The 22,018-nt window shown below is 35.2% G+C and overlaps 5 protein-coding genes across 6 annotated transcripts; 3 read left to right on the top strand and 2 right to left on the bottom strand.

The window, feature by feature from the left end:
* Nucleotides 1–250: 250 nt before the first annotated feature.
* On the top strand, nt 251–2,199 carry LOC118060513 (pentatricopeptide repeat-containing protein At3g29230). The gene has a single exon (XM_035073741.2). It carries the CDS (start codon nt 411–413, stop codon nt 2,070–2,072), a length of 1,662 nt encoding a protein of 553 aa, XP_034929632.1. The 5' UTR covers nt 251–410; the 3' UTR covers nt 2,073–2,199.
* A 125-nt stretch (nt 2,200–2,324) lies between these two features.
* Nucleotides 2,325–5,687, bottom strand: LOC118060514 (pre-mRNA cleavage factor Im 25 kDa subunit 2). The gene is made up of 7 exons (XM_035073742.2): nt 5,373–5,687; nt 5,160–5,205; nt 4,243–4,336; nt 4,027–4,100; nt 3,482–3,568; nt 3,268–3,378; nt 2,325–2,794 (listed from the first exon to the last, which is right to left on the bottom strand). The coding sequence occupies exons 1-7, from the start codon at nt 5,495–5,497 to the stop codon at nt 2,720–2,722; spliced, it is 612 nt and encodes a 203-aa protein (XP_034929633.1). The 5' UTR covers nt 5,498–5,687; the 3' UTR covers nt 2,325–2,719.
* A 2,144-nt stretch (nt 5,688–7,831) lies between these two features.
* Nucleotides 7,832–9,600, bottom strand: LOC118060515 (WD repeat-containing protein RUP2). The gene has a single exon (XM_035073743.2). It carries the CDS (start codon nt 9,441–9,443, stop codon nt 8,271–8,273), a length of 1,173 nt encoding a protein of 390 aa, XP_034929634.1. The 5' UTR covers nt 9,444–9,600; the 3' UTR covers nt 7,832–8,270.
* Nucleotides 9,601–15,293: 5,693 nt separating this feature from the next.
* Nucleotides 15,294–16,510, top strand: LOC118060518 (jacalin-related lectin 19). The gene is made up of 3 exons (XM_035073745.2): nt 15,294–15,442; nt 15,663–15,890; nt 16,001–16,510. Exons 1-3 carry the CDS (start codon nt 15,440–15,442, stop codon nt 16,343–16,345), a joined length of 576 nt encoding a protein of 191 aa, XP_034929636.1. The 5' UTR covers nt 15,294–15,439; the 3' UTR covers nt 16,346–16,510.
* A 464-nt stretch (nt 16,511–16,974) lies between these two features.
* Nucleotides 16,975–18,904, top strand: LOC118060519 (uncharacterized). Of its 2 annotated transcripts, none has more exons than XM_073412895.1 (3): nt 16,975–17,308; nt 17,403–17,608; nt 18,362–18,904. In XM_073412895.1, exons 2-3 carry the CDS (start codon nt 17,417–17,419, stop codon nt 18,719–18,721), a joined length of 552 nt encoding a protein of 183 aa, XP_073268996.1. In that variant the 5' UTR covers nt 16,975–17,308; nt 17,403–17,416; the 3' UTR covers nt 18,722–18,904. The 2 variants fall into 2 exon arrangements, with proteins under 2 accessions (XP_073268996.1, XP_034929637.1); XM_035073746.2 differs by having other exon boundaries at nt 16,977–17,306; nt 17,400–17,608.
* The last annotated feature ends 3,114 nt before the right edge of the window (nt 18,905–22,018 follow it).

The following is a 22,018-nucleotide window of genomic DNA, read 5'->3' as shown; positions in this document are numbered from 1 at the left end:
CGGGTGTGTATGATAAATAACAAATAACAATTTAATTTTATGATAGAAAAACTTGAATTGAAACTAATTTTATTTTTATTTTTTTTTATTTTAAAAATTGATTTAGAATTTAACCCGTAAGTTACATGATAGAAAAGTTAAAAAAAAAAATTGATAAAAAAAATTCTTAAAAAAACTAAAATACCTTAATATAAACGAGGATTTTTTATTTTTTATTTTTTATTTTTTTAAACACGAGACTGGTTTTAAAACAAGGGTATTGGGAGAAAGGATAAAACCTTACACTTGACATGAAAGTTCAGTAAAATAATTGGAAGATAAGTAATAACTCACAGGTAATAAAATCACAGACACCACGATCAAAGCTCCCGCCTTCTTAAGAATTCAAAAATCTATAACTTACAGCATTTATGCCTTGTAACTTAGAACTAAAAATCTCAAAAACATTGCCAAAATGCACATTCCAACATCTGAAACAAATCCATGCCTTGATGATCACTTGTTCTCTCTCCAAAAATATCAAAATATTCTCCAAATTTCTTCGTCGAACCACCGAGTTCGGCAGAATGGATTATTCCAATCTAATATTCTCTCAAATGGGTCATGATTCCAGTGCAGAAATCGTTATTTGGAATGCCATGATCAGAGGGTATGCGTTCAATGGTCCTTTTCAGGAATGTATACAGATGTTCGACGAAATGCCTCAGAGAGGACTAAAGCCGCACAACTTCACGTATCCTTATGTAATCAACTCTTGTTGTGAATTGGAGTGGTATGGAAGGGGAAAGAGGGTGCATTGCGAGATTGTAAAGTCTGGATTTGAGTCGAGCTACGCGGTTGCCAATTCTCTATTTAACATGTATTTGAAAATGCCGGCGTCTTTTGACGTGGGTTTGGCTAGTAATTGCAAGTTAGATGATGCTCGTAAGATTTTTGATGATATGTGTGTAAGACCGGTAGAATTATGGAATCAAATGATAGGCAAGTACGTAAACATTGGCGATGTCAAGTCAGCAAGAGAGTTGTTTGATATTATGCCTGAAAGAGATATTGTTTCTTGGAATTCTATGATTTTAGGCTATGCCAAAGCTGGAAAAGTCGCAAATGCAAGAGGTTTGTTTGAGAAAATGCCAGAGAAGAATGTTATTTCATGGACTTCGATGATTGGAGCATATGCTGATACAGACGATCTTGAAACAGCTAGAAGCTTTTTTGAGACAATGCCACAGAGGAATGTGGTTTCGTGGAATTCAATGATTTCAAGTTATGCTAAAAACGGGAAATTCGTAGAAAGTTTGAATCTTTTTGTCCAAATGCAATCAGAAGGAGTGACCCCAGATGGCTATACTTTTGTTTCTGTTCTGTCAGCGTGTTCTAATTTAGGTGATTTGGAGTTTGGGAAATATATACACTATCTAGTTGGAGATTTGTCCCAATCGGAAGTCATGGTAGGGACTGCTCTTACGGAAATGTATGCTCAATGTGGAGATGTAGATATAGCTTTTGCAGTTTTTATCAAGATAGGAAAGAGGGATGTTTTTTGCTGGAATGTCATTATCAAGGCATTAGCTCTACATGGAAGATCAGAGGAGGCTATCAAAATCTTCTTACAGATGCTAAAGACCGGATTGAAGCCAAACGATTTCACGTTTACTAGCGCTTTGTTTGCTTGTAGCCATGGAGGTTTGGTGGAAGAAGGCCACATAATCTTTAAGAGCATGGAGAAAGACTACAAGATAATTCCAAAGACTACACATTATGGTTGCTTGATTGACATGCTTTGCCGGAATGGCCAGCTTGAGGAAGCAATGCTTCTAGTGGAAGCTATGCCCTTTAAACCTGACGTTGCTATATGGGGAGCCTTGCTTGGGGGTTGTAGAGTTACAGGTGACTTGAAGTTAGCAGAAAAGGTAGTAGAGAAAGCTACTGAGTTGGAAACAAATGAATCGGGAGTCTATGTGCTGTTGTCAAATATCCATGCCTCCGCCGGTCAGTGGATAGAGGCTGCAGATGCAAGAAAAAAGATGGATGAGAAGAAAATATCGAAGAAGGCAGGTAGCAGTGTTGTTTAGGATATAGGATGTATCCATGTATATTGAGAAATCACGAACAAAATATACAGGTGTCTTAGAACACAAACTTTAAAAAATACTACCTTTTCCCATTCTAATAAAATATTTGCATTGACAGCATTTTGGAACCAAGCAACCCCATAAGATTTCAAATCACATGCACAAAGTTTTCTACGGAAGAAAACTAAGATCTCCCATTCTTCCTTGATCCAATAAAAACCCCGGCTTACAAGTTACAGTTACAATCATGTATGAGAAAATCACAAATATTACACCAAAATGCACTTTTTCAAATACAAAATGGGGCTTGTCCTTTTCCATCTTACTACCCCATAAAATGGCTGCATAATCAATTCTGCTGGGAAAATTCTTAAGCTAATAGAACCCTGAGATTCTTAAGCTAATACTCTGGAAATGGATTGTGACCGTTTAAATTGTAAATCACAAGACAGAGACCTAAACCATGAAAATAACAGGTCTGATAAAAGTCTTACACCAAAGGTTAACAGAAACACATCCACAACTTTTGGACAACCAGTCTAACCAAATTAAAAGTCTGTTCTAAAGTAATGTTGAGATTCATGTTATGTTGCCAATAGCCTCCACTAATTGCGGACTGTCATAAAGGTGTATCCTGTGACCAAATTTCAAGTAGTAGTAATCATGTTGAACTGGAATCTTGAAAGCTGTTGAGGAATGGTCGATATGACTGGCCCATATCTCTGCACCAAGTAAGTAACACATTGTAAGAAGAAATACCAGAAAATCATTGGTCTAAAAAGCATAGTAGAATCATGAATGGTTTTTCAGAAACCTGACTAGGGAAATGCGAGGAGGAAATCAGTTTTGCCATCTTGTAACCTGACTAGGGGTTTACTAAGGAGGGAAGGTTGGTGGACAAAAAAACAAGCTAGAAATAAAAATCAGACAGTTTGCCCTTCGTGAATCTTCATGATGCATCCACCAGACTAGCAGTTACTCTTTATATACATACAACTCATTGAAGCTAATGCCTCATTTTTCCCAATCAGTTGAACCACTACCTCTTCATTCAGGAATAGTTCAGTTTTTATGAATAAACAAGTTAAAGCTAGGAAAATATAGCATCCAAAACCATAAAAACATCTCAGGCAATTGCAAAATCAGATCAAACTCCAAACATAATCGATCAACAGAAAACTACATGTGATCATACCTGCACATTATCATAGAGCTCAAACAATGGCACAGCGAGCAATTTCAGATTTTTTGGCACTGCAAAGTACTCTCTTTCAGATAAGTGAACAAGGTAAAGTTTCTTGCATTCCTGCATTACAAAGATTGGAGAAAGAAATGGATAAGCATAGCCTGCCAGCTATATGAAGGAAAAAGAAAAGGAAAGATCCACGTAAGCAAAGAACACGAGTCACCTTGGGCTTTGTTATGTGTGGAGGGCAATATGGATACATAATGGTTTCAAAGTTTGGCCTCCACCAGATAGCCACACATTCACCAACCTGCATGCAAATGACATGTGGCCAAAATATGGACCAGAAAAGTCCTACATTCCAATAAACTCAAGAAGAAGGAAGAAGAAGCCCTCTGAGGCACCAACAACTTCTTCCAAAATATCAAGTTCCAACAAAAGTTCTAACCTCATGAAATTCAGGGAACAAAATGCAACTTTTCACAAAAACATGCATAAAGCAGACCTCAATTGCTAATAAACCTACAAAGGATTTATGGCATTAACATGTGCTGTCACAAGATTGAAAATTTAGATACAGGAGAATCTGATGCTTTGTACATGACCTTCATCTTTTCCACTCTATTTCAATCATATTCACCTTTTTTTTTCTTTTTTCTTTTATAGAATCCAATAATATTCTCCTGAAAACACCTATAAATATCTGTTTCTTAAAATTGTCTTCATGAGTTCACACTTAGAAGTGAAGATAGCCAAAAAAGAGGTTACCTGCCAGTCTGGCACAAGAGCAGGTGAGTTAGCCCCAAGCTTGCTTGTCATCTTTCTTTTCAAACCCTCAATTTCTGTTATATAAGCATGGGAAAAATAAGAAACAGAAAATCTCCCAAACAGTGATGTAGAAAGAGCTGATTCCACTACAAACATAACAAAGAAAGATATATAATGAAATTGAGAGATAATACATAGAGAAGAGGAAAAATATACCATTCTCTCCAGGCTTCAAACGCCCACCAGGAAGCTTGCAGAAAGTGTTTCCAATTTGCAGAAGAAGTATGTGAGGTTGATTGTGTTCCTGTACCTGTAAGACAATAACATATTGCACCAAGAGACAGATCATAAGAATGAGAAAAGAGATGTATGGAGCTATCATGGACAAGACCATGCTGGTTAAGTCCAATAAGTACAAGATCACAGACGAGACATGGAGGAGTTATATGGAAGATATGAAAAAAAAAGTTGCTATAGCATACAGAACAGCTATAGAAGACATGACTGAACACATGTTCTACGTAGAAGAAATTCTTCAAAAAATATTGGAAAGAAAACATCTTTCAAAATATAAGACTTTCTCGAGTTGAATTAGGAATCAACATCAACCACTGAAAATGAATAGATTGAGCTATCCTAGAGGCAAATTATACTATCATGATTTACTCCACATGATATGAAACAGACGTTTGTCTATACAAACTGTTCCCAAGATTACCTTATTTTTCCAAAAGGCATTCAAATTGTCAAGAACATGAGCATATTGTTCAGCAATCACATAGAGAGTGATCATTAAGAATAAGTCGTCATTCAAGTTCATCCTTGCATAACCAAAACCCAATATTAAAGATTACCACCTCTAAGACAGCCAACCATATAATTCAAGATCTGTATCAATGTACATCCCATGATCAATGTAAAACATGAACGCCAAATACACGCAACCCACAAGTTCTTTTTAGCTTAGAAAGAAATACTAAGCACTCCTATACTAAATTGCCAGACACTCAGACAGTATCAATATTAAATTTATTATCTCATAAATCAACTTCATTTCGCAATAATTCAACAATTAAACACACATTTCAAGCACAAAAAGATAGTTAGAACAAAAGGTAAAACAAAAGCATTACCAGCAAAATAGCTTCCACACTTGTCCTCATCCCCTCTTTCATATAACTGTCATTAAAAACCCGCAAAAGATCAACATAAAAGAACCAGACTTTCCATCTAGGGTTTCATTAAAGAATCTAGGGTTAACTAGAGTTTTTTTGTTCATTCCCAGAAACTGAACCACCAAAACTCAAAGAGAAACAAAAAGAACAGAAGGGGTAGTGTATTTTTACTTTACTTTCATGCGAGCAAGTCGATCAGCAACAGAAGTGTCTTTCTCCATCTTGGGCTCTTTAATACCAAATGTGTAGCTTGATAAAGGGTATGTATTCACCACAGCTGACCCTGCCCCTACCATCTCTCTCTTTCCCTCTGCTTATAACCCAATTCTTCTTCCTTTATACTGATAAAAAGCTTTTGGCTTTGGTGTTCCTCTGTGAGTTGAAGCTGTGTTTTCTTCTGTTTCCCTTTCTAAAGATCTTTTTCAGCTAGAAATGAAGAGCAGAGGGAAGGGAGGGAGATTAGAGAGGAACATTGATAATTAATTTGGTGTTAATTTTGGGTTAATTAGTATTATGGTTTGCTAATTACTGCTTAGGTAGTATTGGGTTGGGTCCACGATTTGTTGCTCCAAATGCTTAGCCCAGCCCAGTACTACTTTGAGAGTTTTTTTTTCCTATGCCCATTGTGAATGGATGGAGAATAAAAAAATAATAATAAAAAAAATACATGTCACCAAATATTTGTCCGAGTAGCATTTTTATATGAGAAACTAGAGTCAGAAAAAAGAAAAAGATACAACTTTTTGCTAAAATATAATATTTCTTCATCTAAGAAATTAATTTTCCAAATTTACATCAATTTTTAAGAACATATTTTAGAGATTCTCCATAGTTTTTCAATGCAAGTTTTTTATTTTTTTTTAATGAAAGAAATACATGAATATTTTTTTTTCTTTTATATAGAGGTTATTTAGCAATGTAAGAAAATATATATATATATATATATATATATATATATATATATATATATATATATTGGTCTCTAGTTGAGAAATGAGAGAGAAAGTTGCTGGATTCCGATGGTAAAAAGAAAAACTTGTTGTTAATAGTGATTTAGGCCACCAAATAGAAGATATTTTCGTCAAATTATTTCATTTGATAATGGGAGTTCATATTAGTTTTTTATAATGTAAAAGTACGTGAAAAAAAATATATGAGCTCAGGTTAGTTTTTTTGTTTCGAGTTGAGTTCGGTATTTTAAGCTGTTTTTGGGTTTTTTTAGATCATGGATAGGTTTGTTATATTTTCTATGGTGTTTTATAGGTATTTTAGATCAAAAACGAGTTAAAAAACAAGTTTTTTTGGTCAAAAGAATGTAGACCCTGATTTTTCTAGGTACCAGAACTTGAGAAAAATAAGTGACACATTGACTATTTTTTTTTAAAAAAAAAAAAAAAAAAAAGAAGCGGACGACATGTCCTTCGCCCTAGGTGTAGATTAAAAATAAAGGGCTCGGTCGCGCAGGGGCAGGTGAAATGGACTGGGCCTAGCAGCACTTGACCCTTTTATTCTCCTAATTTTTTTTTTCAACTAATGCTTTATATATATATAAACTTAGCTATATATTTTGGTTAAAATAACATAAGTCCTGATTTTTCGGGCACCACAGTGGTTAAAATCTAGGCAAAATAAACTATGCATCTTCTATTTAAAAAAAAAAAAAAACAAAGGGGTGGACGACATGATGCAGATTAAAAAAACAAGGGCCAGCATAAGAGCCCTAGTGAAAATGAGCCAGGTGAGATGGCCTGACTTGTTAAGCCCAACACCTGACCTTTTTTCTCCCTTAATTGTTTTTATTTCAATTGATGCTTTTTTTTCTAAAAAAAAATAATTATTATATTTTTGGGTTAAAAGGACATAGGCTATGATTTTTTGATTACCACAATAGCCGAAATCTAGGTAAAACAAGCGACGTGTTGTCTGTTTTTTTTTTTTTTTAAAGGTAAATGACATGGTGCATATTAAAAAAAACAAGGGGCCCGCACATGGGCCCTAGTGAAAATGGGCTCGGTGAGTTGGCCTAACTTGTTAATTTTTATTTTATTTAGAGAGCCTTTTTTAAGTAATAGTGATTTTTTTGTTAATTTTTTAATTGTCGGAGAGGTTTTTCTGATTTATCTAATTTTTTATATATATCTTTTGTATAGATAAACTATGCTTTTGAAAAAAAAATATTTATTTTTAAATAATGTTTTTAATATATGTAACCTTACATGTTATTTCTTATTTCTTTTTATTTTATCTAATCAATTTAATATATGTTTGTCTATTTCTATTATCGTTTGATTAATTAGCAAACATGATCATGTAAATGTTCTATTTTTCAATATTAAATATCATGATCTATATATATCTTTTTATTTTTAAAATTTTTTTTGTAAGTGTCATTAATGATTATTTATTTATTTATTAGCATATATAATTTTTAGTTTATTTAATTATATGTGTGTATAAACTTTTTTATTTGTTAATTTTTTTGAACTATCAAAATACATAGAAGAAACTTATATATATAATTTTTTATGAAAAAATAAAAATATTTAACCCACAACAAAGGAAGGTCATATATATATATATATATATATATATATATATATATATATATATATATATATATTGGCAGGACATTATGAATATTTTTACCTATCTTTTATTGCTTGAAATGTACTTTTTTTCACCATGTATTAAAAACATGGGACAGTACTGATAAACAATGAGAAGAAGTGTGTCTGTCCTTGTCGGCTTAAGCATCTCTAATGGCAGGACACTATCCATGTCCATGCACGTTTAACCACAGTTCAAGAGAGAACATTTTTAATTTGAATGCTTATCTTCTTCCTTCTCAAAAACTCCCATCTCGAGAGCCACCATGTATCATCATCGCATGACTCAGTACAAAACTCGATTGATGATGATGTATCATCGGATCATGGGCAAAACATTGATCAAAACTCGACAGAAATATATATTGTTTTAATTCTATGCAAGTTAACTCTCTAACCAGATGTCTAATGATCAGTAGACAAATTAAGATCAGTACCAGAAGAACTCTTCTTGTCTAGCTAGCTATGACTTCCTTCTGCCTTGAAAAACTTGCAAGTCCCCATCTGATCCTCCCGCCACGAGCGTGCACTGGTCTTCCTCCACTTGCCTCCAGCACACACTGCTAACGAACCCGCCGCCACACCCATCCCTAACCACCGGCCGGTTAGACTCGTGAACCCATATTGGCTCGCCCCATCTTCTGTCATACACAAAAACCTTATTGTTTTCTGATCCACACCCTAATAAGCCTCCATTCCTCCACACTGACAATCCGATGAAGCTCCGGTTGTTGACGTGCCCCTTGTACGAGCGGATTACGTTTGAATTATCCGAATCCCATAGCTTCAAGCATCCATCAATGCTAGCAGACACTAATGTAACATTATCGAGAAATTTAATGTACGTCACGGTCTTCCTATGCCCGTCAAGAACAAATACCGGGTCAACCGTCATTCGAATGTCGTACCCGTATACCTTTCTGTCAGCGCATCCGACGGCTACTATTGGTCCGCCAAATGGATTGAACTCCACGCAACACACGGCCCTGCGACCCCCACCAGGCTGAACAGTAGCCACGCCTTCCCCACTCTCGCAACGTGTGTCCCAAATTTGCATGGTTCCATCATCCGACCCGGATGCACCCAAAACCGGATCCCAATGAGAGTAGTCCACACTCCAAACCCTTCGCCCGCCATGTTCATCACGTTCAAAGATTGGTATTCTCCTCTCAAGATTATATTCCATCACCACCCCGTCGTAGTCTCCGGACCCTAGAACCCGCCCGTCCGACCTGGGTTTCCATCGGATGCTACTAAGCTTGGCTGGGGTACAAATATAATAGTCACAAGCCCTAGCATGGTCTAAGCAAGTAATTTCGTGCTCATTGTGGCTAGTATTTTCATGCGCAAACAAAGACTTGAAGTTGTAAATCCTTATCTTTCTTGCTATTCCACCTGTGGCAATGATGCTGTTCGTCTGGTCGAATTCGATCACCCCTAGAGCATCCGATATGGCTGGAGTGCTACTGATGTTGCTGCCGGATGAAACAATTGTTGTGAGACTGAAATCCCATTCACACCTAGCTCTTTCTTCTTGTTGTTCTTGTTCTTCCTCTATGGCTTCTTTTTCTTGGTTTTGAGATTCTTGTGTGTGGTGGTGACTATGCGGCTGGAATTTAGTGGAGAGGTTTTTCATTTCCCATTCAAGATACACCACAGCTAGTTGATGTATATTTGGAGCTTTTGTCTTTGGCTAATTTGGACCAATGAAAGGCTACCTCCATGGATAAATAGGGTGGCCCTTGATCATATCTTTCCTTCATTATTTCTCCTTTTGTCTTATCTTCTCGTATAATACGATCACTCATGTTGCCAAGAACCACAGCAATGTCATGTAGGGAAATACGTGTCTTGTTTAGGATTACACGTACAATATTGCATAATTTCTTCAGAGGAAAGGGTTTCGACAATGGTTTATGGTTGAGACGATTTTAATGGACTTTGATTACGCCATTAAGAGCTTCTATATATATAGGCTAGGCTATTTAGGTGCCGAACTCAAACAATAAATAAAGTAATCTCATCTTGATAATTACGTCACGTAAGAGCACAGCATCATAAACTAGCACGCATGCCTTGAAAGGAGGCGAGATTAATAATTAAGACTGAATTAATTCATTAATTAATCTGCAATTTTGCTAAAGCGAGAACACAGTTAATTCCCTTGTAAATTTGTAATTAAAGACTCTGATTAACGGGATGGATTTGTGCCATCGTTGCTCGTATTCCTACCATAACTTCATCTACACATTATTTCTTTAAGAGAATGGATCGAAAAACAAAGCTTGAATTTTGATTTTCAAAGTCTCACAGTATTATTCCACGGGGACCCTTTGTACGATCATTCAATATTTGTTCAAGTTGTTGTGGGGGAAATTAAGAGAATCGCTGGTCGCTTATGTACCTCAATTTCATGAAAGATTGCATGTGTGGATGCAGGCTGTTTCATGTCCCTTCACCTACGTGGTCTCTGCCAAACCTTTTGTGTCTCCCAACTTAAAAAGTTATTGTCAACTCCCTAGTAGTTAATGTGATTTATTGATGATTCTAGATTTCAAAAGGATTTAATGCATATTTTACAATACGGTGATGATATCCTTGTACTTTAAATAAAAACCATTCATTTTTTTTTCAAAAAAATCATAATTTAATGTGCATCTTACCTAATATATTTAAAATAACTTTTTTAAAAATTTACTTTTGAAACATGAAACAAATAATGAAGTCCTAAAATAATAAATATTAAACGAGATTGCAGCCAAGAAAAGCCAGCAACGGGTGGAACACAAATTAACACCTTCTCCAAGGGAGTTCAAGCAGCCTCACAAAATCAACCAGATGATAGAGCAATCTGGTACGTACCTCTCAATAACCCTCACAAAATCTACCAGAAACCCTAACAAAAACCAGACAATTAATTCTATGAGTTCATTTTACTACTCAGAATGCAGAATTCTAAAGGTTCTCACTCTATCTGAGTCGAATGATCAAAACCTTTTCACAGAAAAAACACTTTTCTCAAAACTTTTTCCCACATACATTCTCATACCAAGATTACAAACAAGCTGGTATAATACTCTGTTCCTTGAGAATTCATGGTTTTTCTTCTTTGACAAAAATTGTCCGAAACAATATTTTCCACACTGGTTTTCACATTGGTGGCAATTACATTTTGGTTTAGATGGGAAAACTTTTCCAACATCAGCAAAACAAGGCTTTGATCTATTCATGTCAAAAGCTCAAAACCTCCCTTGTGAACCTTCTTTAATGTTTGCGCACTCTTTTAAAATTGCATGGATGTTAGCCTGGGATTATTACTTCATCACTCAACCTGGACGACCATATCATCCTCAAAAACTATGTAGAAGAATTAAGATCAAATGGCGGGACAGGTTCAACATCACCCTGTGTTGTCCTCAAAACAGTTCAAGAATGGCTCTCTAAGAAGAACAGTAATATTTTTAGCGCAAAAAACTCAACTATTATCACAATTGGGATCATGTTCGTCTCCTACAGAAATGGCTCAAATAGTCAATAAACTCACATCCTTACATGGGATCGATAAATCCTGATTATGATGAAACAGCAAGCTTCACACCACAAAATGAAGATGACTGCTACGGAATTGAATACTCCCCATGCCAGCATTCTTGAAGAACGAGATGACATCATTACAGATGACAAAAACTTATCCTTCCAGCTGTCAATATTATCTTCAAAGCAAATAGCCGACAATACTTGGTGGGAATGTCTTTTCGAAAAAGAATCAAGGTGGCAGACAACAACCCCAGCGCAATATGTATTTAAAGCAGATGATAGATGAAATATTGAATTTCTAAAATGCCTTTATCGGAAGATAACGAGATTAAATGCTGTGATAAAGGAAATTAAAACTTCCAAAATCTTGGTAGGTAATCATCAAAGGAGAAGTCTTGGCTATTAATTTTGTAAGAAAGAAAATTTTTGTTCATAAACTATTTTTCGATCTGAGAACTAGCTATTCCGCTGGCTTGAAAGCCTTTTGAATCCACGAACTAAAGATGGTCTGAAGTCCATGGATTGATGCTTGTCATGAGGAGTCGCATTCTGCTATGTCTTTTTTTCTTCTTTTTTCCAGTCACCTCAGAATGCCATGAAAATGGATTTACATGCAATGCCTGTTGTGGTAAATTTCCAGACAACTTTTTATTCAGATGTCAGTGTTGCAATCTCAAATTAGATAGTTTTTGTGCCCTTATGAACCGACAATGGAAGAACTTCATCATTTCAGTCACTTCCATCCACTGGAAACAGTTTTATTAGATAAAGAAGTTTTTCCATATATTTGTGCTAATTGTATAGGTCCCAACATATACGTGCAAACGTTGCAATTGGAGTTCCCACAAGAGGTTCAACACCCTTGTCACCCATGCCTCCTAACCCTCAGCACTCAAATTTTAGATCACTACAGTGTCGATTTATGTTACAAATGCCAAAATCACAAGTTTAAGATGGATGTTGAAACTGTATCACTCACAGAAAAATTTGAGGGTCAAAAGCGCTATAGACATTTCAGCCACAGGCATGCAGTGGAATTTAGCGAGCAAAACGAAGAGTATGGTCAAGTCAACTGCTCTGCATGCGGAAAACTCTGTTCAGCTCGGGCTTATGGTTGCGTCACCTGTCAAATTCTTCTCCACCAATCTTGTTTTGATTTGCCATTGCAAATCCGATACTTGTTTCACCCATGCCCTCTTACCCTTTGCATTCAGCCAAATTGTTTTAATTGTGGAGCTTGTGACAGAGCTATCCTGCAGAGCTTCTACTTTTACTGTAAATGGTGTAATTTCGCCATGGATATAGAATGTGCTCTGCTACCAACTGTAAAAGCTCAAAGTGGAGAGCAGTTTTGCCATTTTACCCATGGGCATCCATTAACACTCACTGAGATAAAAGACGAGGATGAAATTAGAATGTGCTCTGCTACCAACCGTAAAAGCTCAGCTCCGTCTTATGGTTGCATAGCAATATGTCCCTGTATTGCTGAGATTAAATGTGTGATCTCAGTAGTATGTTCAAATTAGTATATGTGTTCCAGAAATTACTTTTTCCTGTATTTAGTTCTTGGTGATTGTGATAGCATTGATTAAAGTTTCCATATCAATTTGGTCACCTTTCACCAATTATGAAATGACAGATAATTTCAAAAGAAATGGAGGAATTAACAAGCAGATTTGAGGCACTAAAAGGGAAATTCGAGGGGCTAAAGGGGAAATGTGAGCGTATAACATCAGCAGAATCTTCAATATCCAGATCGAGAGAGGAGGGCTTGGAAAAAGCTTTGGACCTGAAGTGGTGGCCAGCGGGTGCTGATCTTCTTTAATCTTCTATATGTTCATCACAATTCACAAGCTCCTCTCCCTTCAAAGAGTTCCGTTTTATCTTCATTTGACATGAACATTTATATAAAATTTCATAAACACTATTGAAGCCACTGTGTGAGAGACAGGATAAAAACGTGCGTTTGTAAAAACTTAACATAGAATGGCAAAGCCATCAAGTGGCAACAATACTAATAAAACCTGCAATAGTCTTCTATGAAGTCCGTGCATTTTTCACCAAAGAAGAGAGAAAAAACGGTGGAGTGTCTTCAAGGCTGGCAGAAATAACGGGGCAGTGGATAGCAGCGTGAACATAGAACCATTCTTAGATTCTGAAGTTTCATGATAGTGAGAAGCATAAACCTATAGAATCCTGGGAGAATGAGACGGTTGTCTATCTGAGGGATCAAGTGGTCACCGGAAAAGTTACGTGTCGAAATGGGGATATCAGTTCTGAATCCACTTTGGAGGCACAGAGGGTTCTGAAGATATTGGGCAACTGAAAATGTAACAGAAAAATCGGAGGCAATCAACCCCCAGCAGAGATGTATGCTTTTTTACTTGAACTGCTGCAAGTATTTAAGAAGATGGTGGACGGAGGAGAAGAGCCAATCTGCAGTAAATACAACACATCAAGTAACGAGTGTTGGCGGCAGTTTTTGACGGATGTTATTGAGAATCTGACTGATATTACCTGGTTGAGGTCATCCATTTATCATCCGTTGAACCAGATTAGCTCCTTTCGATTGAATTGGGAAGGTTTGTAAACAAGATTGGTGAGCAGGAATGGTTACAAATCAAAATTTATGTCAGACTGCCATGATTTAGTTATGAGAATCATTAATAGGAACAATTTGAAGATATTTTTTAAAATTAGAATTGCTGTGGCTATATTGGTATAATAGTTACCATTTTTTGGTTACACATGGTCACCACTGATAGTGGATTCTGTTCTATATTTTCACAAATTGTTGAGGTTGATGTATTATCTTTTGAGAAACTTTGTAAGCTCTCATAGCCATTGACACGGTATTTTTCTTCTCTATCAAAGCGAGGAATACGTCCTGTACTAGACTCAAGATGTAGTTGCGTCTACGATAACTGTGATTTTAAGTAGTCAGGTATGACTATGTTATAATTAAATAAAAATTTATTCTAGATAAATTATATAAATGACCTAACATATAAATTTATCAACCAGCAAAACAAGTCTAAGCTCAAAAAAAAGTTTGGTCATATTAAATTAGAATAATATTTTTAAAAGATTAGAATTTTTTATCAAATCATTAGATCGAACTCAAATTTTTACAGGAGTTTTTGAAGGATTTTTTCCTCGTAGATGCAATTATCTCGCTCTACATATCGTCGGATCTTTAGATATCAAAAATCTCATTAAGACCCTATTGATTTCAGCAATTTTTGTGATTTTTCTTATCATTTTGGATTTTATGCTTCTTCTTTTTTTTGTAATTTTAGATTTTTGTTTTTATTTCTTATTTGAGGTAGAATTTCTGGTTTATATAAGACTTTGTAATACTCCTAACAACACAGATTTTATTATTATTATTTTAGAGGAATAAAGTTATGCATTTGAGGTTAATATCCGGAACTCCTTTTGTTCATGAAAAAAAAACATGTGATTTTTTTTATTGTTGTTGTCTTTAAGCATCAGAATAACATGGAGGTTGAGTAATTTTAATGTAGACATTCTGTAAAATTGCCATCCGCAGAAAATTGCCTCTTGCGAATCTTGTTCTCTCCTTCTGGCTGTCAATATCGCATCGCATTGGTTCAGCCAACCGGAAAGCATGGCTTTTGTGCAAGTGAAGCTAGCCACCCACGTCTTTGTTCCTTGCCACCAAGGATTCTTTTGTTGATTGACATTAGTTAGTACAATTTCAATTATGAAAAAGATTATGTCTCTACAAGTATATATTATCAACGTGTTTAGCAGGAAAAAGCTAGAAAATTAACAGAGCGGATAGAGCAAAAAGCATGAACAGGAGGAGTTGAGGAAAGGCCAGAATCTTGACAATGTTTTTTTGACATGAAGTAGTAAAGAAAGCTAAAACTAAAGCTAAATTCTTAGGTAGTGCCAGAGATAGAATCTGAACCTGAATCTGATGCTGCGTGTAATTCTCTATATTAGCAATACTTTTTCTTTATTTTATAATCATAAACCATGCTCATTCTCTCATAGCCAGTCTTTGCTTCTGTTCCTCTCTGTTCAGCGACGATCTCTGCTCATCTCCTCCATCTTTTATCATCTCATATGGTATGAAATCACAACCTTATAGCAGCTTTATAGGTAACTTGGTAGAACTTTATGTTTCGAATCTATCTCTCTAATGACGGGTTTTGAGTTTTGATTTCATTTTGGTCCCTTCTTGCATCAGCAACCATGAGCCGTTTTCCCCTTCTTTCTTTTGTTTTTTATTAAATGCAAATTATTATTATAAAATAACAGTAACAGTTTCTGCATGGAGCTTCTGTAGGAAAATGGGAAGGAACAATCAGCTGCGAGAAAGAAGAGTACCATACTAGTTGGACCATGGGGAGGGAATGGAGGGAATAGCTGGGATGATGGGATCTACCATGGAGTAAGAGAAATCACAATTGTTTATGATCAATGCATCGACTCGATCCAGGTTGTGTATGACAAGAATGGCAAGCCTATCACAGCAGAAAACCATGGAGGTGTTGGAGGCAGTAGAACAGCTGAGGTTAGCTCCATTATTCTCACTCTCTTGTCACTGCCAACCACCTGACAGCGTCAAGTTTCTTGTTTTCTGACTGCTAAGTACTGTTACCTTTTGCTGTTCTTGTGTTTCAGATTAAGTTGCAATATCCGGAGGAGTACTTAACCAGTGTGAGTGGCCATTACTGCCCGGTAGTCTATGGCGGCAGTCCTGTGATTCGATCATTAGCGTTCAGCAGCAACAGAAGAGCATTTGGACCATTTGGAGTTGAAGAAGGAACGCCATTTACACTTTCAATGGACGGAGCATCAATTGTAGGCCTTAAGGGTAGAGGTGGATGGTATCTTGATGCCATTGGGTTTCGTTTATCTCGTATTCAATCCACCAAAGTTCTCAAAAAATTTCAACAAAAGCTTCAAAGGCTCACCAGTACGGTTTCAAAGTCCTCCGCCTCCAAGGATGCTGAAAAAACCTATTGAAGGTGGTGACCAAGCTTTGTGTGGGCTGTTTTAGTCAAACCTCGTGTTTTAGTATTATTTGCTCATCTTAATTAGAATTGTTCTTATACAGTAATCGAACATTGTTGTTGCTGTTGTTCTTATTATTATTATTGAATAAGGAGGATATATGCCTCAGATGGATCATCCAGAAAGTTTAGCAGAAACTTTGTTAGAGCCACGCCTAAGAAAATGTCTGGTTGTACCAGAATAATAGCTTGATATAAAAATACCATAACTTTTCTATACAATAAAATGTTTGATTATGCTCAAATATTTTTAATATAAAGTTATTCTCTAGAATTCAACGAGTTTTTCCTCTAAAACAGTTTAGTTATTTTTTAAATTAATAAATTAACCTATCCAATCTATAACCAAAACCTTGGGTCGAGTCATATACTTGATCGGGACTTGTAATAATGATACTCCATTGATAATTGATGGTTGTGGTGCAAAACAATTTTTAATTTTTCTTGAAGATTCATCAGATCAAATTAAGATGCTAAACATACAAAATTACAAGAGTAAGGACTCAATTGTAAAATAAAATAAATAATAAGTACTAAAGTTGATGAACGGCCAACAATTGTTGCCTCTTGCGTCTCTTCTTTCTTCTACGAAGAGCAGATACCTTTTCTCCTCCGTGGCTCTCTCTCTCCAAAACTCCATCTTTTTAAGTCGTCTCCCTCTCTCTCCCCTTCCCAAAGTACTTCGCAGCTTCTATAATCGACGCCACAAAAGCAAGCTTCCTCCTGCAAGGTGTCTCTTCTTCTGCTTTCCACTTTCCAATTCCCATTTCCTAGGGTTTTGATTGCCCTCTCTCTCTCAATTCCTATTTTAGGGCTTCAATTTCCGATTTTTTACTAACTTAGACTCATCTGAAGACCGGATTTCTGATTCAATCAGCTTGATCGAACTGCAACCATCACCACTGTCAATCAAGGTTTAATCAAATTCTTTTTTTGTTAAATTTTTCTTTTTATTTGGTTGTTGGGATTTTGATTTGATTGGTTTTATTTTTTGGGGCTGTGATTAGGGTATTGAGAAGGGAAGATGGGGGCGTTCGTATCAAGGTTTTGGTTCATGTTGTTTCCAGCAAATGAGTACAAGATTGTGGTAGTTGGGTTAGATAATGCTGGAAAGACAACTACGCTTTACAAATTGCATTTAGGTGAGGTTGTGACGACACACCCTACAGTTGGTAGTAATGTTGAAGAGCTTGTTTACAAGAACATTCGATTTGAGGTGCTTTCTCGTAACTTACCTTGGATTTAGTTTGATTGATCATAGTTTTTTTCGCTATAATATAAGGGATTGTGTGTTGTTTGATAAGTGGGATGTTTTAGACTATTGGGTTGTGGAGTTTCTAGGCTTTGCTTTTTGGATTTGATATTTGATGGGAAGTACAAGTAGGAACCGGATAATGTGTGTTTGGAGTTAAACTTTGATGCTGGAGAGTTTTTGTTTTCCTAATTTACTGAGTATTTTTCCATTTGGAATGATGGTTTTATTTTTTAGTAGTTACGCGGCTCATAAGGGATCTGTCACGTTCAAATCTATCAACGGATGTGTATTGTAGTTAGGAGGTCCTGTAAGTTGTTGCCTTGGTCTTTTCTTGAATTTCTAGCTCTGCTGTATTGATCATGCACGTTTTATGACTTTGTGTTATCTTAAACGATTCTTATCAAATAATTATTTCGAGTACTGGCTTTCATACTATGTAACATATATGGAAATGCAGTTATCAAATGTTATTCAGTCATATCATGTTAATTATTGGACCATACAGCGGAGCCATCAAATCTTCTTAGAGTGTTATTTATACAATATGCTTGCAAGAATTAGTTTTTGCTTAATCCCATGAGAATTTGGAAACTTTAGTTTAATACAATTTTCTGTTTGAATTTTTTAGCAAAAGAAGCTTGCTTGATCATGCAAATCTTCTGTGTGTGAAATTATGCTAGAAACTTAACCATGTTTGTCTATTAATGTTATCAGGTCTGGGATCTTGGTGGGCAAGATAGACTCAGGACTTCATGGGCAACATATTATCGTGGAACTCATGCTGTCATCGTGGTGATAGACAGCACTGATAGAGACAGAATCTCCATTATGAAAGATGAACTCTTCATGCTGCTGGGACATGATGATTTACAACATTCTGTTGTACTTGTATTTGCAAATAAACAAGACCTCAAGGATGCCATGACACCAGCAGAGATTGCTGATGCTCTTTCTCTTCACAGCATCAAGAATCATGATTGGCATATCCAAGCCTGCTGTGCCCTTACAGGGGATGGTTTATACGATGGTCTAGGGTGGATCGCACAAACAGTTACTGGCAAAGCACCAAGTTGAAAGGGAGAAGAGTAATTGCGAAGCGGATTATTTTTCAAATATTGATGAACTTGAAGGACACGTGAACCATACTCAACCAATTCTGTAGAATGCTTCTTCATTTACTTGTCTTGAAGAATTTCATGTCTTGCGCAATGAAACACTTCCTTGAAAAATTGCAATGAAGAAAGTGTTGCTATAAAATTGTTGTTTTCCACACTATGAAGCATTGCATCGCACAACTATTACTCGAAAATTGTAGCATGTTTGCAAGTCACGAACTGCTGCGGGGACAAATTCAAGTTTTTCCTCTATGATTCTTGTTTTAGCTTGCCTCAGAAGAATACATCATCAATATCATCCACTCCACCCTAGTGTTTGTTATAATTTTACTCGTGACTTCACTTACAGTTGTTCTCAATCACATCCTTTATTATATTAATGTTCTTAAAGCAATGATGTTACCTTCTGTGAAACACACAGGTTGTCCATGCATCAACCAGTCTTTGTAAAGCCCAAACACAATTACCTGAGCCTAGTTGTGATCTACATTGTACGTTTTGCAGTTTCCTTCATCAACAAATAGATAAAAATAAAGTTAGCCAAGAAGCTCGGATACATCAAAAGCTTAATATGATAAAAATAATTATAACTTTTATTCAATACTTGGATTAGGCTCCAATTCAGCCACAAAGTTTTACAAGTTCAGTTCTACAATAGACTAACTAGCATTAACCATTCGAGATTGAGAAGACCCTCAAATTAGACCTGTTTTTATTATTATCAGAGTTTTCTTTACAATTTTTTCTACCGAAAAAATTTATAACCTTAAGCTTAAGAACCTAAAAGAAATTGCTAGCCAATGGACAAGGCGCAAGATTACACAACACCACTTCCCAGAGAGGTCAGCAGAACATGAACTCAGTTAATCAATTTATCACACACAAAAAAAAGCAAGTAGATAATATATTTTTATAAATGTTCATGTGTACTACCTTCAGTCATTATTATAAAAAAAAAAAATCACAATTTAATATTTTCAAGAAAAAAAAAAAAACATTTCCACTAGCATAAGGGTCCTCTTCTTCAATTAGTTCCGAGTTTCCTTTCTACTTCTGTCAAAATTTAAAGTTTCCTTTCCGCTTTTGTGAAATTTATACCAAATAAAGTGCATGCGAAGAGAAATAAGGAAGGAAACATCACATTAGGAAGGTTGGAGAAAGAAGCTTCAGCAAAGAGAAAGAAACCAAGAGTTCATAAAGAAGATTATATTCTAACCAATGGATCGATCCGATATTTAATTTAGACCGAGCCAATAAAAAACCTAATTTGAAGTGACATCTTTATAGAAAAATTAACATATAAAAATAACTTAGTATATAAATTATATCACACCGGGTTTTATAACTACAATTCTAACTCGTCACGAGCTCGCTAAAAAGAAAAGCCTGTAAAGAACCGGACCATATAAAGAAACAGCATGTTGGGAAAATAAAGAAGAAGAAGAAGCGAATGAAGATCCCTTTTTTTTTTTTTACTTAAAAAATTCATTTATTGTTTACTGGGCCCCACTTAATTTCTGCGTTAAAAACACAGGAAAAAAGAAGCAACCATTTCATGCTTTTTTTCACTGTTCATGTTAATTGCACTGTTCAATGAACAGTGCAATTAACATGAACAGTGTATTTGCGTACACTGTTCATGTGAACAGTGCAAGAAATGGCATTGTTCACTTAAAAATAGTGAACAGTGCAAGAGAGCACTGTTCACTTGCCTACGGAACCTTTTTTTTTTTTAGTGTGTTATTTTTTAAAAAAAAAAATTAGTTTAGAGTGAATTTTATACCTGATAATATTTTATCCAATCAACGGTGTTTTTGTCGGATGTATTTCATACGTAATGGAATTATAAATGGTTTCATGGAATAATAAAAAACTATTTTATATAAAGTATGATTTATTTCATGATATAATAGCAATAATTAAATCCATAATATTTAAATTAAAAATCATCAGTATTAATATATATTTTTAAAATTATTTTATAACCTCAATTTTAAAAGCACTCTTAACCAACACACATTAAACTACTTTTTCTTCAACTTCAATTTCAACCACAGTTTTAACCAAACACCTATTTTTTCAAACCAACCTCAACTAAAATTACTTTTTATAAAACAACTTTTTTTAAACTACAACCACAACAGCTACCGCAATACCAAACACACTCTTTTTTTCTTTTTCTTTTTTCTTAGAAGAGGTGCCAAACGCCCAAAACTCGAGATGAAGGATTTATCTTACATTAGCCCGAGATTTGACTCCCGCATACTTCACAGTTCACAGACGTTCCGAGCAAGTTCCCATATCACAATGGCCCAAAAAAATAAATATATATAACATGAAAAAACACAATATCTCAAAGTGGAGATTGAAAACACAGAGTCCCATGATCCAGTTTCATGGCATGGAAGAGAGGTCAACAAAGTAAAACATGTCTTCGAAAGCACTACCTTCTTAATCAATGAAACTAGAAAATAAGATCTTTGAGTCAACCATCATTGACTCCAACTCCATCTTAAATCAGTTAAGCGCCAAAATGTTTTTGTTCTTGCCATTTAAATGCTTGGACGGACCCATTGCTTGCCAACCCAATGCCCTAATGGAAGAGACATTTTTGCCTCTTTTATATATATATATATATATATATATATATATATATATAGTATTCCCTTAATTCTATGGTTCAGTTTTCTTGATGGCTCTTCATCTTAATTTTCACAATATCCTGAGTTAATTGAAACTTAGTTTCTGTGGTTTTTAGAAGTTAATTAGTTAATATCCATGATAATTAAATAGTCGTTTTTTTGATCAATATAGCTCTATAATTTTTTCAAAACCAAAAATGTATTTTTTTTAATTGAGTTTCTCATTTTATCTATCTATTTTTTTATAATTCTAAGAAAATAAATAAATAAATAACACATTTTCTTACAAAATGATTGAGTTCTAAACGTATTTAAGATTATAGGAACTACGTATATAATTTTGAAAACTACTTTTATAAAGCTATAAGTACTAAATAAGTTATAATTGACAACATAATTCTTGAACCGATAAAGATTTCTTTTTCTTTTTTTTCTTAAGAAAGAGAATCAAAGTAATTGCTGCCATCAACAAGCATGGATCATATAGTTAAAATAAGTTTGCATAGATTAGAACATGACTCGTCTTTTGGCTTCATGCCGTCAAATGAATTCAAAATTCAAAGGACAACATTAAGAAAATAGGGTTCTTTCTTTTGTTTCACGGGAGGGAAAAT

This window comes from Populus alba, chromosome 12, assembly GCF_005239225.2.
Source record: "Populus alba chromosome 12, ASM523922v2, whole genome shotgun sequence".
Lineage (NCBI taxonomy): Eukaryota > Viridiplantae > Streptophyta > Magnoliopsida > Malpighiales > Salicaceae > Populus > Populus alba.
The sequence above is the reverse complement of the archived record's forward strand: the minus strand, read 5'-3'. Positions and strand labels throughout refer to the sequence as shown.

What these genes read in the sequence shown, in the direction of transcription:
- LOC118060513 (XM_035073741.2), top strand. Translation starts at nt 411, where the DNA reads ATGCCTTGTAACTTAGAACTAAAAATCTCAAAAACATTGCCAAAATGC.
- LOC118060514 (XM_035073742.2), bottom strand. Translation starts at nt 5,497, where the DNA reads ATGGTAGGGGCAGGGTCAGCTGTGGTGAATACATACCCTTTATCAAGC. An exon ending in CTTGCTCGCATGAAAGTAAA is followed by an intron (nt 5,206 to 5,372) that starts GTAAAAATACAC and finishes TTTTAATGACAG; the next exon opens with TTATATGAAAGAGGGGATGA. An exon ending in TTTGAAGCCTGGAGAGAATG is followed by an intron (nt 4,101 to 4,242) that starts GTATATTTTTCC and finishes CTTATATAACAG; the next exon opens with AAATTGAGGGTTTGAAAAGA.
- LOC118060515 (XM_035073743.2), bottom strand. Translation starts at nt 9,443, where the DNA reads ATGAAAAACCTCTCCACTAAATTCCAGCCGCATAGTCACCACCACACA.
- LOC118060518 (XM_035073745.2), top strand. An exon ending in GAGGCAGTAGAACAGCTGAG is followed by an intron (nt 15,891 to 16,000) that starts GTTAGCTCCATT and finishes CTTGTGTTTCAG; the next exon opens with ATTAAGTTGCAATATCCGGA.
- LOC118060519 (XM_073412895.1), top strand. Translation starts at nt 17,417, where the DNA reads ATGGGGGCGTTCGTATCAAGGTTTTGGTTCATGTTGTTTCCAGCAAAT. An exon ending in ACAAGAACATTCGATTTGAG is followed by an intron (nt 17,609 to 18,361) that starts GTGCTTTCTCGT and finishes TAATGTTATCAG; the next exon opens with GTCTGGGATCTTGGTGGGCA.